The 15,690-nt window shown below is 41.2% G+C and overlaps 1 protein-coding gene across 1 annotated transcript in view; it reads right to left on the bottom strand.

Moving 5' to 3' along the window:
- SEL1L3 (SEL1L family member 3) overlaps positions 1 to 15,690 on the bottom strand; it is a 95,068-nt gene that overhangs the window by 59,145 nt on the left and 20,233 nt on the right. The window contains exons 3-7 of the mRNA XM_065877794.1: positions 13,091 to 13,217; positions 11,331 to 11,452; positions 10,862 to 10,977; positions 7,667 to 7,725; positions 539 to 671 (exon numbers count right to left, since the gene is read on the bottom strand). Of these exons, the coding sequence (XP_065733866.1) occupies positions 539 to 671; positions 7,667 to 7,725; positions 10,862 to 10,977; positions 11,331 to 11,452; positions 13,091 to 13,217 (557 nt within the window). The remainder of the gene's footprint in view (positions 1 to 538; positions 672 to 7,666; positions 7,726 to 10,861; positions 10,978 to 11,330; positions 11,453 to 13,090; positions 13,218 to 15,690) is intronic.

The raw sequence follows: 15,690 nt of genomic DNA, 5'->3' as shown, positions 1-15,690 counted from the left end.
TCCATTTGTGGGTGGGTTTTGGACTTGAGAATTCAGTGCTGTCTACAAAGCCCTCTATGATCTCCACCACCGCAGCCCACCCACCCAGTGTGAGCCAAAGGCCCACGTTTCTGGAGAGAGTGGTAAGCAGAACCAAGAGTCCTATTTGATGGACTGTCTCCTCTTTGATACTTTAAATAATAGCATATAAAAGAAGCTTTACCAAATAGCTAAGACTCTCTCCTTTCATTAGCTTAATCGCTGGATAGGCAACAGCCGGATAAAAATCGACTCTATAATTAAGCTACTAGTTATTAAAACAGAGGAAGTAAATGGTTTCCATTTTATGAGTACTAAATGAACCAAACGTTAACAAAAATCTATTATCATGTTTGCAGGGTGGAGGGGGAAGCCTCAATATTAATGATGTTTGGTGACAGAGCCGATGCGAGGTCCGGCTTAGATAAATCTTTTGTTTACACTGGACTGGTTCCACAGCCCTGAGCTACACGCCCATTACCCATAAGCATTCGAAAACTCCTTGGTCCCCTGGGCTCACCTGTGCAGGGTGCAGAGCATGGAGGCGATAGTACTTCAGGGGTCCAAAAAACCCTTCAATGCCGGCCACATACCTGCTCCCTCCAATAATGAAGTACCCAGCAGTGTCATTATAATGGAAATCCTCTCGGAAGCTAGAGAAGAACAAAGGGTTAAAAGAGTTCTGGGTTTGAACAGATTTTTTTTTTTAAAGACTCTTTCTCCTTGACTTAAAACTCCAAATTTCTGCAAACCCTTCACTCTAGTTCTAGAAGATAAGACCATGGTGGGGTCAGGCAGACTTGGGCTTGGATCCTAACCCTGCTATTTACCAGCTGTGTGACTTTGGACCAGTTGCTTAACCTCTCTGAGACTGTCTTCTCATTAGTAAAATGGTAATTCCTTTCTTACTGGATTGATAAGAGGTTTAAGTAAAGACGTACAGCATCTAGCAGCACCTGGCCCACCATAAGTACCTTTTTTTCCTTTTCATTTATTTTTTATTTGACTTTTTATTTTATATTGGAGTATAGCTGACTAACAATGTGGTGTTAGTTTCAGGCGTACAACAAAGTGATTCAGTTATACACATACATGTATCTATTCTTTTTCAAATTCTTCTCCCGGTTGTTACAGAATATTGAGCAGAGGTCCCTGTGTTATATAGTGAGTCCTTGTTGTTATCCATTTTAAAGATAGCAGTGTGTACACGTCAATCCCAAACTCCCTAACTACCTCCTTCCCCTTCCCCTCTGGTAATCCTAAATTCCACCATAAGTACTTAATATGTGCCACCTATCGATATTGGTGAAATTGTTTAGCATCATTGGAATTATTTGGAATTGCTGATTTTAATTGGAAGTATTTTGCTCTAAAAGGAAAAAAAGAAAACTTGTTGCGTAGATAGAAGGTGGATGCGGAGGAAAATAAAAACATACCCTATTAGATAAGAACTGAGGTCAAATTCAGAGTTAGGAGAAGGAGGCCACAGCAAGGTCAAAGGGCTTGGCCAAAGATAAGCGGTCAGCACAGGTGATTTGTTGGAAGTCCACTTTGTCCTGAAAGACTTAAAGGATCAGGAAGGAAAATGGAGGGAAAAAATGGGTCAGCATGAATAAAATGCACAAGTTGTTCCTGGCAGCATTATTTACATCCACCAAAGACTGAAAAAGTTTAGGTGTCTGTCAGGGAGGACTGGTACCCACATCCATCCAATGGGCCCTGGACATCTATACAGCTTAAAAAAGGACAAAGGGCTCTGTGTACTGACCTGGAATAATCTCTAAAATACATTGTTCAGTGAAAAAATAAAAATGAAAGAGCAGAACAATAAATATATTTTTATCCAAGAAAGAGGAGAATGGATTTTTTTTTTTTTGTATTTGCATTAAAAAAAACTCTGGAGGTATATATAAGAAACTAATAAAAGTCTTTCCACATGGCATGGGGGTTAGGGGATGGAGTGGATGGAGGCAGAGCTGGAAGCAAGACATCTAACTGTAGACCTTTTCACATTGTTTTGGTTTTTTATACGATGTGCATTTATTACCTATTTAGAAAGTAAAATAGGAATGGGTGGACGAGGTGCCATCAGAGCATATGTGAAGAGCAAGGGCAGATCAAGATAGGCATCAAGTGAGAAGCCAGGAAAAGACAAAAAGAGCCAGAGAGCACAGAGGGCAGATGGCAGCAGAAGGGAAGAACACAGCATGTCAGGCAGGCCGCCAGGAGCCCGGCAGCCTCAAGAGCGATGGACCAGGGTGACACGGATGGGACAGAGCAGCCACCAGTGGTTGGGTCGGAGAAACCAGGCAACTGGGGGTCATCCCAGGAGAGAGGATGGGCTGTTAGGCAGAAACCCAACCCTGGGCAGGTGCTCCCGGCTGGAAGGAAGACAAAAAGGTGAAGAAATGGACACTCTGACAACATCAACCGTTGGCGGCAAGAGGGAACACTTAGAAATCGGCTTTCTACAAAGGCAACTAACATGGAAAAGAAATGCTTTATTTCCTGCTATTTCTTTTTCTGGAATCTCAGGCTTGAAGGGCACTAAGATGACGGTCTCTTCTCTTTTTTTTTTTAACGTGGGACCACAAAGTAATTATCTCTGAGAGCTGTGAATTGATTAAATTTTTCCAGACCTTCGAAAGATTTGAACATTCCAACTCCCCTCATGAGGTATTACCCAGCACTCAGGGGACACAAAGCAATGCTTCTGCAGGAGAAGCTCTCACAATAGAACTCTGCTCAATCAACTCACCAGCTCACCTCACGGCTCATCCCTACAACACGCTGGATGCTTGCCAGCTGGAGGTTCCTCTCTGGAGGCTTCTTCTCATTTTTTTTTTTTTATTTGAAAAAAATGTTTTTTTACTTTTTGGCTGTACCGTCTGGCTTGTGGGATCTTAGTTCCTCGACCAGGGATCGAACCCGGGCCCCTTGCAGTGGCAACACGGAGTCTCAACCACGGGACCGACAGGGAAATTCCCTGTCTTCTCATTTTTAAATGGAGATAAAAATAGCACCTATCTACAGGGCTGTTGGGAAAATTTATTTAATATTTAAACAAAGCATTTAGAACAGTGCCTGGCACATAGTAGGCACCATAGCTGTTAACTACAGTTATTATTATTAACCTAGTCCAACTTGGACTTTTGCTGCCATTTTTAAAAATTAAATTTACTTATTTATTTTTGGCTGCATTGGGTATTCGTTGTAGCATGCGGGCTTCTCATCGTGGTGGCTTCTCTTGTTACTGAGCATGGGGTCTAGGCACGTGGGCTTCAGTAGTTGTAGCGCATGGGCTTAGTTGCCGTGTGGCATGTGGGATCTTCCTGGACCAGGGATCGAACCTGTGTCCCCTGTATTGGCAGGCGGATTCTTAACCACTGTGCCACCAGAGAAGTCCCTGCTGCCACTTTTTGAGTTGCATGCTTACGGAAGATGTGTTTGCTCCCAAACCTGTCAATTGCCAACTGTATGGTCATTGTAACCATACAATGTAATTCAATCTTATGTGATCCAATAAAATAGGGATGGAGAAGAAAGAGATGTTCATTCTTTAAAAATTAAGTTGAATATTTTCGGTAGACTCAGTAAAGAATGGTTACTAAAAAAATTGTTGTGGAATTAGGACAGCTGGAAAAAGAAACTGAAGAAATCTAGATGGATTTTGGGCTCTGATAGTTTTACCAGTGTCTTTGTTTTCTTTTCATTTGGGAGAAACAGAAATTGGGTACCGTTTATGCAAGAAAGATCACAGGGAACTCTAATCAGTAGACCCATACTCAAAGACAAGGCTCTAGCTAGACAGATTGGCAAATTAATGTACATTTCCATATTTTAAATTAAAATAAAATATTTACACACTTTTTTTAATAGATCTTTGCTTTAACTGAATTCTCAACTAATCAATAAATTACTTGGTCCCTATGGTACTAGATTGCAATTTTTTATCGTCATTATAATACAACTAACATCTCTCCAGCTCGGTCTCCCTCCACATCAGTGCCTCCACATTTTTCTCCTCTAAAATTCTCAGTGGCTGCACCAAGACTGCAAGAGATTCCTTGCACTGTGCGTTGTTTGATGGTCATCAATTTTGCTGACATAAGAGCTGAGCTAGACAGTTCAAAAGCCCAAGCCGGTCCCTTCCGCAAGCCTCAGACAAGCTGGCAAACTATCTTTACTCTTATCTGGATGTGGGAGAGTGCCCCGGTTTATTACTGTGGAGGACCCAGCAGCGGGGAAGGATTGCCTGCCTCTGTCTTTAACTAGGCCTCACTCAGAATTTAGGGAACAGTTTTGGCTCATGGGTTCTTTTTTTTTTTTGGCCACACCACATGGCAGGGACATGTGGGATCTTAGTTCCCTGACCAGGAACCAAACCCGGGTCCCCTGCAGTGGAAGCGCGGAGTCTTAACCCCTGGACCGCCAGGAAAGTCCCTGCTCATGGGTTCTTCAGCAGGGGAATTTAAAGCCTCAAAACAGCGGTCCCTCCCACCCCTTAAAGTAATTCTCATCTTAAGTGTCACTTCCTCAGGGCCTGGTCTAAATTCTGGCTCCTTTGGGATCCTCTCAAGCCAACCTATTTATTTCCTTCCCTGCCTTCATCACAATCTGTAATTTTAAATTTATTCGTGAATGTATTTGTTTAAGATCTTTCTTCCCCCCACTAGATTTTTTAGTTCCATGAAGGCGGGGATGGACTGTATTCTTGTTTTTCATCGTTTTATTCCCAGAGTCCAGCACTGTGTCAGGCGTGTGGTAAACGTGTTGGGTGAAGGAATATGTACTGGATGGATGGATGGGTGCACAGATGAATGAATTCGACACTAGACAAGTCTGCAGTTGTTACTGCAGCCTTTCATGCGGTGCAGCATGGAACTTCTGAGCGCCTAATTACTGATCTTCGTGCACCACTTTTGCGGGATAACAGCTATCATTATGTTTACAAGGACAAATAAATAGGAGGCGTAAGAGGCTTTCCTTGGAACACCTCTAACCATGTACAATATTTGATGCTTAGTTTACTACCTTGGCCCATTCTGAAATCTCTCTGGTGAATGAGATTCCTAATAGCTAACCACTGGAATCCCAGGTGGGCCCAACATTAATTCTTTAGTTGTTCTGTTGATGGAGGGGGCGTCCCAGGAGTAGGGGAAGGGCAGCTGAGACGGTGGTAAGGGGAAGTCTTGCGCCTGGGGACTGCTCGTATTACCAGGTAAGGAATCATTTCAAAGCCTTCACCAGGATGTTGAATTGGTATGTGCCTGAAAATCAGTCCTGAATTCTGGAATCTTAATGATCGTACTGACTCCATCTTTACTTAAAATCTTGTAATTTTGTCCATCATGGATTCTTTACATTAATCTTGATTTTTAAAAATACTGTATTAAATGTTATTTATCATGACTATCGTGATGAGCTGAACTGTGTCCCCCCCCAAATTCATTTGTGTAAGTCTGAACCCCCAGTACCTCAGAATGTGACCTTATCTGGATATAGGGTCACTGATGATATAATTAGTTAAGATGAGATCATACTGGAATAGGGTGGGCCCTTAAGCCAATATGACTGGTATCCTTATAAAAAGGGGAAATTTGGACAAAGACAGACACTCACACAGGGAAAATGCCATGTGAAGTTTGGAAGCCAAGGAGCTATTAGAAGCTGGAGAGACGCTTAGAACAGATCTTTCCCTAGAGCCTTCAGAGGGAGCATAGCTCTGCTGACACCTTGCTCTCGGACCTCTAGCCTCTAGAACTGCGAGGCAATACATTTCTGTCGTTTAAGTCACTCAGTTTGTGGTACTGTGTTCCAGCAGCCTTGGCAAACTCATAGAATTACTAAGTTTTGTTGGTGTCTCCTTACATTTTATGCGGAAGGTGCCTCCCTTGCCTCACCTATTCCCAGCCCTGGATCTTACTGTGATTCACTCCGCTCATGTCAGCATCTACACTTCTGGGATTTAAGAGGAAAGGAAGCCCTTACATAGAAAATGAAAAAAAAAGCTTATGAAATTCAATTGGTTGTCAAAAGTGTCTGAGGTTGCATGTGGGTGTCAGGGGAGAAAGGGCAGGTATTATTTTAGACCTCACATCCTGAAATGCAAACCCTTAATTTCTGGGGCAGAACAGGGCACTCGAAGAGATTTCTAAAGGGGCCACACATCAGCTGTTTCTCCAAAGCAAACTCCCAGGCCTTTCCTATTCTCAAACTCTTCATAGAAGATCCCATGGCCGCTGGTTATATAACAAAACGCATATCTGTTGAATTCTTCCTCACTGGTCTAAATCCACCTGGTGCACTTAAGACTTCTAAGGCCTCAGCCCCCGTGCTTCAATATAGCTATCAAGTCACCCCCTGACTTTCTCTTTGCAGGCTAAGGAATAACACTGCTTTAGCCTTTCGCTATAACTCTAATCCTTTAATCCAGTCATGAAAATAAGAATTGTTCTATGTGCCCAGAGCCTAAAAGAAATTGTTTGACTTCAATGTAAACAGAAATGGTGGGGGAAAAAAAAAGTAGAGTGTATGTCCCCTACTCTGCTGTCATCACCCCTCTTTGCTTTCCTTTCTTTAATAATTGGTTTCCAAGAAAATCGGGATTGTGTGGAGACTGAGTGAATGGAGCCTGCTTGGAGAGACGGTTTTTGGCTGAGCGTAGTGAAATGACTAAAGGATGAAGGAATGAACCTCCCCCCCATCCCCCAGCCAAAGTGCCCAACAGTCCTGATACATTTTTTTTTTATACTTTTTTGTTTTGGGCCGCACCGTGCAGCATGCGGGGTCTTAGTTCCCCGACCAGGAATTGATCCCGTGCCCCCTGCGCTGGATGTGTGGAGTCCTAACCACTGGACTGCCAGGGAAGTCCCCTGATAATATTTTTTTAAATTATACATATGAAGCTGCTAATTTTTGTTTCTGTTCTTTACTTATTCTTAAGCATTTGAATGTACACATATACATATACATTATATATATTGATATATATATAAAATCTGGCTATGGTGAGATAACCCGAGTTCCTAAAGGAGAGCTCATGCCCCATGTTTCTGACACTATATGACCCACTCTTAAACAGGGATGTAGAAGCAAATTAAAAATATATGACAAATGAGGAAAAAGACCCAATTCTCAATTTCTGTAACTCTTGTAGAGAATCGTTATATAAGATTGAAAAGTTATCCCAATATCAATAGTTGCATACGTTTCAAATTTACGTTATAAACATAAATATGAAGGCTGTCTCCTTTTATGTTTTATACTAGGCCAAACTTACCAAGCCCTCTCAATAAGCAACATTAATACTTTTGTTTTTCCAAATCCTTTGTAGAAGATAATTTTCAAAGAAAACAAATTATAAAGTGTCATGAAAGGAAGAATTTACAGTGAGATCTGGAGAGAGAACTAGTTTCTCTTGCTTGGAAAAAAAAAAAGGTTGTGGGGAAAACACGGAGAGTTTTTGTACACTTAAAAAGGAAAAAAAATAGTACAAAGCTTAGCTACAGGGCAGACTAGCCAGAGTCCATGCTTGAAAAAACTGAATCAGACAGGGTGGGAATAACTTCAGGGTTGAGGGCTAACATATGAAGGTTCCTTAACCCTCATCCAGCAAATTTTGAATCAAAAGAAAAATCACACTTACCTAATGGTCTGATTATGGTAGTCTTTCAAATCCTGTCCAGTGCTGGTGGTTACTACTATCTATGTTGGGAGAGATACACAAGGATCAGTTATGCCTCAAGACCCCACATCATAAATACAGTCCTGGATATGAGTTACTCGTAAAATAGGCTTCATAGTCTTTCACCTGATCAGTTTCTGCAAAAAATAAAAGGAGCAGTTTACTAGCCCTGTGTATATTTCGAGACTTAAGACACTTAATTTCTCCAAATGACTTTTTTAAAAATAAATTTATTTATTTATTTTGGGCTGAATTGGGTCTTCATTGCTGAGTGGGCTTTATCTAGTTGTGGCGAGCAGTGGTTTCTCTTGTTGTGGAGCATGGGCTCTAGGCGTGCGGGCTTCAGTAGTTGTGGCACGGGGGCTCAGTAGTTGTGGCACGTGGGCCCTAGAGTGCAGGCTCAGTAGTTGTGGCGCACGGGCTTAGTTGCTCCGCGGCATGTGGGATCTTCCCGGACCAGGGCTCGAACCCGTGTCCCCGGCATTGGCAGGAGGATTCTTAACCACTACATCACAAGGGAAGTCCTGACTTTTTTTTAAAGAAGTATTTCGGTCATTTTATTTTTATTTATTTATTTAAAAGAAATTTTTTTGGCCACACTGTACGGCATGCGGAATCCTAGTTCCCGACCAAGGATCGAACCCATGCCCCCTGCAGTGGAAGCTCCGAGTCTTAACCACTGGTCCACCAGGAAAGTCCCTCCAAATGACTTAATGTGATAAAAATATCTATAATGCAGTTTTCCCCAGTGGGTTGTAGACACTTCCACACTACCAGCCAAAGGTTCATTTGGTGTATTCGTGCTCGAAAGCTTGTTGCATAAAAAGACAAGGAAATGTGTAAGATACTACAAGGAGTTCTTGGAATTTGTCTCTGATTCCAGGAGAGCCTTAGGGGGAAAAACAAGACAGGAGATGAACGTTCTTCATGCACTGTGGCTTCCCAACCTCTCTCCCTCAGCACTGAGAACTGTTGCTGTCATTTCAATGGTGACAATGTTTTCGTTGCAAATGTTGTTAGCTGCCGTGTATTCTTCCCGTGTCTGGGACTACAACATAAGCCCCTGGGGTTAAGGGGCTCCATTTATTCCCCCCAGTGCTAGCGCAGAGCACGTGTTCAGAAAACACATTCTGACTTAACTAGATTGTCAAAGATGTGGCTCCAACACCATGTCTATGAAAGAAAAGCGAACCCATAAAATCCAACCCAGTTCAGCCATATAGAGCATGTTGGTTCAGCGAAGAAAATGACTCAGACCAGTTGTTTCCCTAAACCAACCATTTACTTTAAGCCAATGTGTCCATTTAGTCAAAGCAATGAATATAGTAGTCTCACCACAGAGCTGGATTTTGTGTAGAAAAACAATAAGTACTATTCTGGAACCTATGTGATCAGAGAGACCAGATGGGATGGAAAGACGAAAGGGCAAGTGGCAAAAGTTTACTAAAAAAAATCTACTTCTTTTTTCTTTCCACTGCCTCTGGTCTTCCTAATTCTTCTCTCCTGTTTTACCCGATCATGTACTCTGCCATTTAATTCATCTCTTTAATTAAAGAACTACTTTGATTTACCCTTCTGCTCCGAAAGCTTCGATGGCGCTGTGCTGTCTTGCAACTAGAAATTTAAATTCCGTGATATTCAAGATTCTCCACATTCTAGCCCTAAAGACATTTTTTTCTTCTATTAGCGTTCTATAGGCAGCGAATTTCTACTCCAAACTGGTTTATATGCCAACCTCCAGTGATGTGCTAAAGTACCCTCTCCTTGCTTCTCCATTTAAACTCTGCCCATTCGTAGGAACCTTCTTTATGAAACCTCCCCTGAGCACCCCAGGGTGAAGTGCTGTCTCTCTTCCGTGAATCAATACGAACCATTTGGCAATTAAGCTCGCCTTATGACACCCCTCACCTGCTTAATACGACTCCCATAAATAGTCTGTAAGCTCCTTGAGCACAGTGCCTTGTATACAGCTGGTGCAAAATAAGATCTGTGATTTGCTCTCATGATTTGATACCTAAGTGACACGTGGTACTGAGCTGACCTTAAGAGAAAGCTATGCCACCATAATCCTCATGCAAATGAGAAGCTATAACATGGACCACAGCGATGTCACCTAACAGCATTAAGGAAACAAACATACAAAAACTTCCAGCTAACATCTTACAGACTCTCCTCAGGAAAGCGACAAGGACTGACTTGATTTCTTTTCTCTTCAGAAAAAGGAAATGTGATAGACCTAATCGCCAAGGGAAGTCTGTGTATTATCTAACACACAAGACAAGCAAAATGTCTTTTCCAGTTTTGTTATCGGAAGGTTACACATCAATAAGGAAAGCTGATGAGAAAATAAAGTAACCAGAAGAAAGTAGCATACTGACATCGTATATATGAAGAAATGGAATTATCTTCAATTATAGCAATGTCACTATGTCACTAATTAACAATGATCACAGAACATGTGTCATACCAGAGAGTTTTTCTATCATACACAATGCATTAGTGGCTGCAGGAATCTTCCTCCAAGAGTTACCGTCAGAAGCCAAGCTCTCAAACATCCACATTGCTGGTGCCATAATCCATAAAATCTGCGTTATGAAAGCTTGAAGCTATTATGTGCAGTGTCTTATAGTACAAAGTAGTTAAAGAACCTCCATCTCACCGGAATTATCACTTAGGTTTGTTGGTTGTTATTTGTCGGTTTAATGCCAAGCATAAGCAATTGTTTTAACTGCCCAAAACAGTCAAACCATTTCTTGGCTGAACTAACCAACACATTTCCTGTAAAAAAGTTGTAGATTTGATAACACTACATAAATATGGCCAAGGCTGTCTTAACATTTATCTCCCCAAAGCCTATCTCGCTAGGAGAAAAGGCTTCAATTGTTCAGATAACTGTGGTTATGTAGCTGCCTATATTATTTACTCCTTCACAATAGAGTTGAAAGAAGCACTTTAAAAGTTAATTAAATGGGATAGAATTCTTATGATTTAAATTTCTAACGATAAAAATTTGATTTAAAAAGTGTTATGGTTGTAAAAGTTTATCAGATACCACAAATTTGTTTTTGCAGGTTTCCTAGCTCCCTGACTTTACAGCAATGCTTGAAGTTAAGTGATGATGTTGATATGAATCACGGTGGAGCGAGCTTTCAGTACCTGACCACCATTAAAAGAGATATCCAGGCGAAACCACTCCTTCAAGGGTATGGTGAATTTTGTTTTTACAGCAAGGTCTTCTCCTTTGACAAGATGCATTTGAATATGCAAGTGGCCTAAAAGGAAAATGAAAGCTTGTGAAAATGACAGAAAATACGTAGGAGTGAATGAAGTGGCTATATCTTTTCGACGACTGTCCTAAAAAGCTATAAGACTAGATCACATTCCTTCTTCCTTTAAATAAAAGCAAAGCAAAGCAAAACAAACAAAACACATATGTGCATTCATCTGTATATGTTTGTTTTAATCTTCCAGAAAACAAGTTTAACTCGAATCCCGTATTTGGAAACCATCATTCTCGTTGAATTGCCACGTTGACAACATTCCTTATTCTAGACAGACGTATCTGCCAGTAGACAGAGCATAAGAAAGCTACACTATCGTTCTAAAGGTTCTGTTTCATACTTACCCTCTTCAGTAAGAAATACAGAAGGTGTGCCGTACATCTCGTTAGAATCAACAAAATACAGAATCCCACAGAGATTGGCCTTGCAATAATGGAGTAAATAAAGCCACAGTGAAACAGTAAACCTGTAAGAGTGAGGAGAAAAAAAATTCTGCAGATTGATATCATCCAAGAGCAGGTAATTACATTTAACAATGACGGAGCAAATTGCTTTCTTTCCAATGAAGGGATGAATTTGCCTTCGTGTTCATCATGGGAGATCAGCTTGCAAAGCTTGATTTTTGAGACAAAGGAGGTAGTTACAGTAACTGCAAAAGACAGGAGTTAAGCGTCGTTGTGCAAAACTAGCAGACATTGTACCTTGCGCCAAAAACCCTTCCTGTGCCTTTCTGAGCTTCGCACAGGCCCACCATTTGAATCCTTGATTAAGGCTTATAAAGCCAGACACAGAATAAAAATCTGGATTTTAATAAGAGGTGACTTGATAAGAAGCTGTTCTAATTTCGATGATTTAAAAAAAAACATAATTAGGGCCTTTTGAGCAATTTTGTTTCTTTCAAAGATAAAAGCTCTAAGGCAGAAAAATGCCATAATTTGCAAATGGCATCACTATATGCTAATCAGGACACACAGATACAATTTTAATGCCCATATTAGGTTATTCAGTATCACAGTTCTGGCTGACCAATGTGGAACAACTACTCTAATTGTTCCATTTCTGGACTAGGGCTATTTTAGTTGAAAAAATATTGTCCATCTGTGATTTGTGGAGTGAGGATAAAATAACAGCGGTCAACTTAACTAGGACACATTTAACCAAGCTATGTGATCCACCAATCATTCAGCAAATATTTGCTGTCAGAACATTTGCTCGATGCCACACACTGTGCTAGTGACCAGCAGTTCAAAGATAAGCTGGGAGTAATGCTTTTTGCATGTGAAACATGAATCAAGGTCAAAACCTGTACAGAGAATGCTCTCCATTACCCCAGTAACCAATTCACAGTTTGGGTTAAAGTGGCAGCAGCCCCAGGTTCTTTGGGGACTCATCCCAACAAGACCTTTAGAATATTCTGGGCTTTATAAACTGGCCTTGAAATCGGTGGTAAGATACACAAACAGATGGTACCACACAGTTCCCTCCTGACCCACCCAGCTGAGCAAAAGCTCATGAAGATAAGTTATCACAAGGAAGCTTAGCAAGAACATACGCTTAGTAAAGTGACTCAAGATCTTTCTACAGCCAGCAGCCTGGGAAGAATTAAATCACTCTGCTGAATCCATCCAGTCTGAGGTAAACCACGAACAATTTTCAGCATCTTCAATTCAGCAGAAGGAAAAAAATATATCTGGGTTTTGCTGAAATCAGTGGAGGAGATCAGAAGTTGTGAGATTTCAAGCAGCTCGTCCAATCTTCCAAGACAGAAAAGGCATAGTGAAGGCTGCAATCTGGCAGGGCTGTGGCTGGCTGCACCTGACACCTTGCAAAGCCTCAGGCTCCAACACCTGACTCACCTACTTGGGTCATTCCCAGGACCAACATACAAGGTCAAGCGAGGATTGATTGCCAAGTGCAAGAATAATTTCAGAATGCTTTGAGGTTCTCAGGTCCACAAATTCTACCTAAGCTATGGAGATCTCATCATTTTTCCAAAGCATATTACAAAGGTAGGTCTTCCTAACTGGCTCCACTAGCCTGCTCTGGTCCTCAGATAAAAAGAGTACTACCGCCCCACCGGCCCCCATCACCGGCCTCTTCTTACACTGGGTAATCTATCCGCTGGCGTCGGGTGGCCTCTAGCTCTCGATTCCGAAATCTCGGGAACTTCTTCACAATGCCTGTGTTTTCTCCACTGGAGGCAAAGAGAAAGCCCAGGAGGGTGACCACATCTGTAAACAGCAAGATGGCTGCCTTTTAATTATTTCCAGAAAAACACTGCTTCCAACATCACATTCTTCCTGGAACCCACTGCCTAGCTCCCATCAAACATTTAAATGAAGAGTCTGAAAATATTAGCAAACATTTACTGCACACTGAATATACGCCAGCCACCTGAGAAGCACTTTACAGAGCTATCTCAATTTGTGTTCACGGCAACCCTATAAAGGAGATTCTTTCTTAGTCCCGTTCTACAGATGAAAAGCCCGAGGTATAGAGGTAAGATTACTTGCCTAAGGTAACAGAGCTAATAAGTAGTAGAGCGAAATTTCAAGTTTCCAGCTCAGGGTCTATGTGTTTAACCATCTTACATCCTGCCCTTCTAACACTAAGAAAAGCGTTTTGAATTTATGTAATAATGATAACAGTTAACACTTCAGTAGCATTCACTCTGGTCCACACTACTGTATAAAAATATATGCATATATATTTATATATAAATTCATTTAATCCTCATTATTATCCCCCGTCTATAGATGAGGAAATAGATGCACAGCTGCTAAAATACTAACATTTATTTAACACTTAGAATATGCCAGGCAACATGCTAAGCACATTTCAGGAATAATCTTGCTTAATTTCACAATTTATGAGATAGATTCTATTATTGTCCCTCTTTAACCTGAGCCTTAGAGAAGGTTGAATAGTAAGAGGTAGAGCTGGGATTCAAACTCGAGCAGTCTAGTTTCAGAATCTATGCACTTAAAATTGCACAGTTTTTTTTTTTTCGTCCGTGCAGACTTTCCACATAACCTCAACATGTTACCCTATGCAAATATTACTAACCATACTCCTTAAAACTAGGGAGGCTTCCACTTTATTTTGCAAATGTGTGAGAATTCTGTGGTTCTAGAAAAGAGGAGCATCCATAACAAATCTGAAAGGGAAAACTGTGTCGTTTCATCTATATTTAATCCCTACAAGGCTAATACGGATTTTTAAATTTCCAATACCCCATCCCCCTTCAAAGAAAAAAATTCACCAATACAACCTAGAAATAAAGATCACTTTTCCCTTTCTTAAAATGTTCCTTGGTTTAAATATCCATAATTAAATGGTGGAAATAATCCATTGTCCTGGGCTTCTTAGAGTTGACTTCTGCCCAAGTTACCGAATGCCAATATTGGAGGAAATTACAGGAGCCTCAGCCTGGGATATTGGATACCCCAGCTCTCATTCCTCAATGGAGAAAAATGTTTTATTACATAAAGAGGTACCTCTGGTTCATTACAACTTGGAAATCATAAGAGCAATGCTTTCAAAGTCTCAGAGATGCATTTGGAAATCCAAAAGGGTGGAGTTATCAATTCCAACAAAAATACTTCAAAGCTTATTTCTTTGCAACTTGAGCTCAATTTGCGCGCACCGGACTTGCTGGTTAGTTATGGGAGTGGAGAGAGGGGATTAGAAATGGAAATACTGCAAGGGTGTCTTCAGAATCCAAGGAAAAAATTCACCAAGAGGTTGGTATCAGCCAACCTTGGTTGGCTTCCACCATGTTGAGTGGAACGTAAGAGACCAGACGGTCATGTTAGCCCCCTGGGAAGCCTTCTGCTCGTGATTGCTGTTGAGTTATCTAGTGTATAGTAGAAACATTTATCAAAATGAACAGGATTTGGGCTTCCCCGGTGGCGCAGTGGTTGAGTGTCTGCCTGCCGATGCAGGGGACACAGGTTCGTGCCCCGGTCCGGGAGGATCCCACATGCTGCGGAGCGGCTGGGCCTGTGAGCCATGGCCCCTGAGCCTGCGCATCCAGAGCCTGTGCTCCACAGCAGGAGAGGCCACAACAGTGAGAGGTCCAAAAAAAAAAAAAAAATGAACAGGATTTGATTCTGCCCAACCTGACTCCAGTAAAAGGAGGCTTCATAATGGAGGTTTCCAAAGTGAAGGGAGTTAAAAGTGAATGTTGATGAGCCATTCCTTTATCCAGTGATCAAAGAAAAGCCGGCTGAATAGGTGAACTTGCAGCAAAAGACTATGGAGGGAAAATCTAAGACGCAAAGATCTAAAATAATTTTTATAAACACGTATCTTTTGTATTCAACTAAATCAAAGTGATGGTGGTTCTCTTGTAAAATCAGTAGCTTTAATAGTTCTTTGATTTGGAGTTCTAGTACGATTTTCCCTCAGTATAATATTGTCTTTCCATTTCATTAGAAATAACTAATATGAATGAAATTTTGGTGCAGAGAAGGACTTTAGAATTCATCTAGCCCAGGATAACATTTTCTAGTAACTGATTGACTGCCTGGAGTGCTATAACTGATTAGTGATGGCTGTCATAGGCACAAGAATGGGGAGTAACAGTACCAGTGCCATGCCCCATTAAAGAATTTACAGGTAGGAACACTTAAGTCCAGAACTTGGGCCCAAACAGGTTAAATGGCTCACTTACATAGAATGTAAGCTCCAAGAGAGCATGCA

The sequence above is a fragment of the Phocoena phocoena genome, chromosome 5 (assembly GCF_963924675.1).
Source record: "Phocoena phocoena chromosome 5, mPhoPho1.1, whole genome shotgun sequence".
Classification (NCBI taxonomy): Eukaryota; Metazoa; Chordata; class Mammalia; order Artiodactyla; family Phocoenidae; genus Phocoena; species Phocoena phocoena.
The sequence above is the reverse complement of the archived record's forward strand: the minus strand, read 5'-3'. Positions and strand labels throughout refer to the sequence as shown.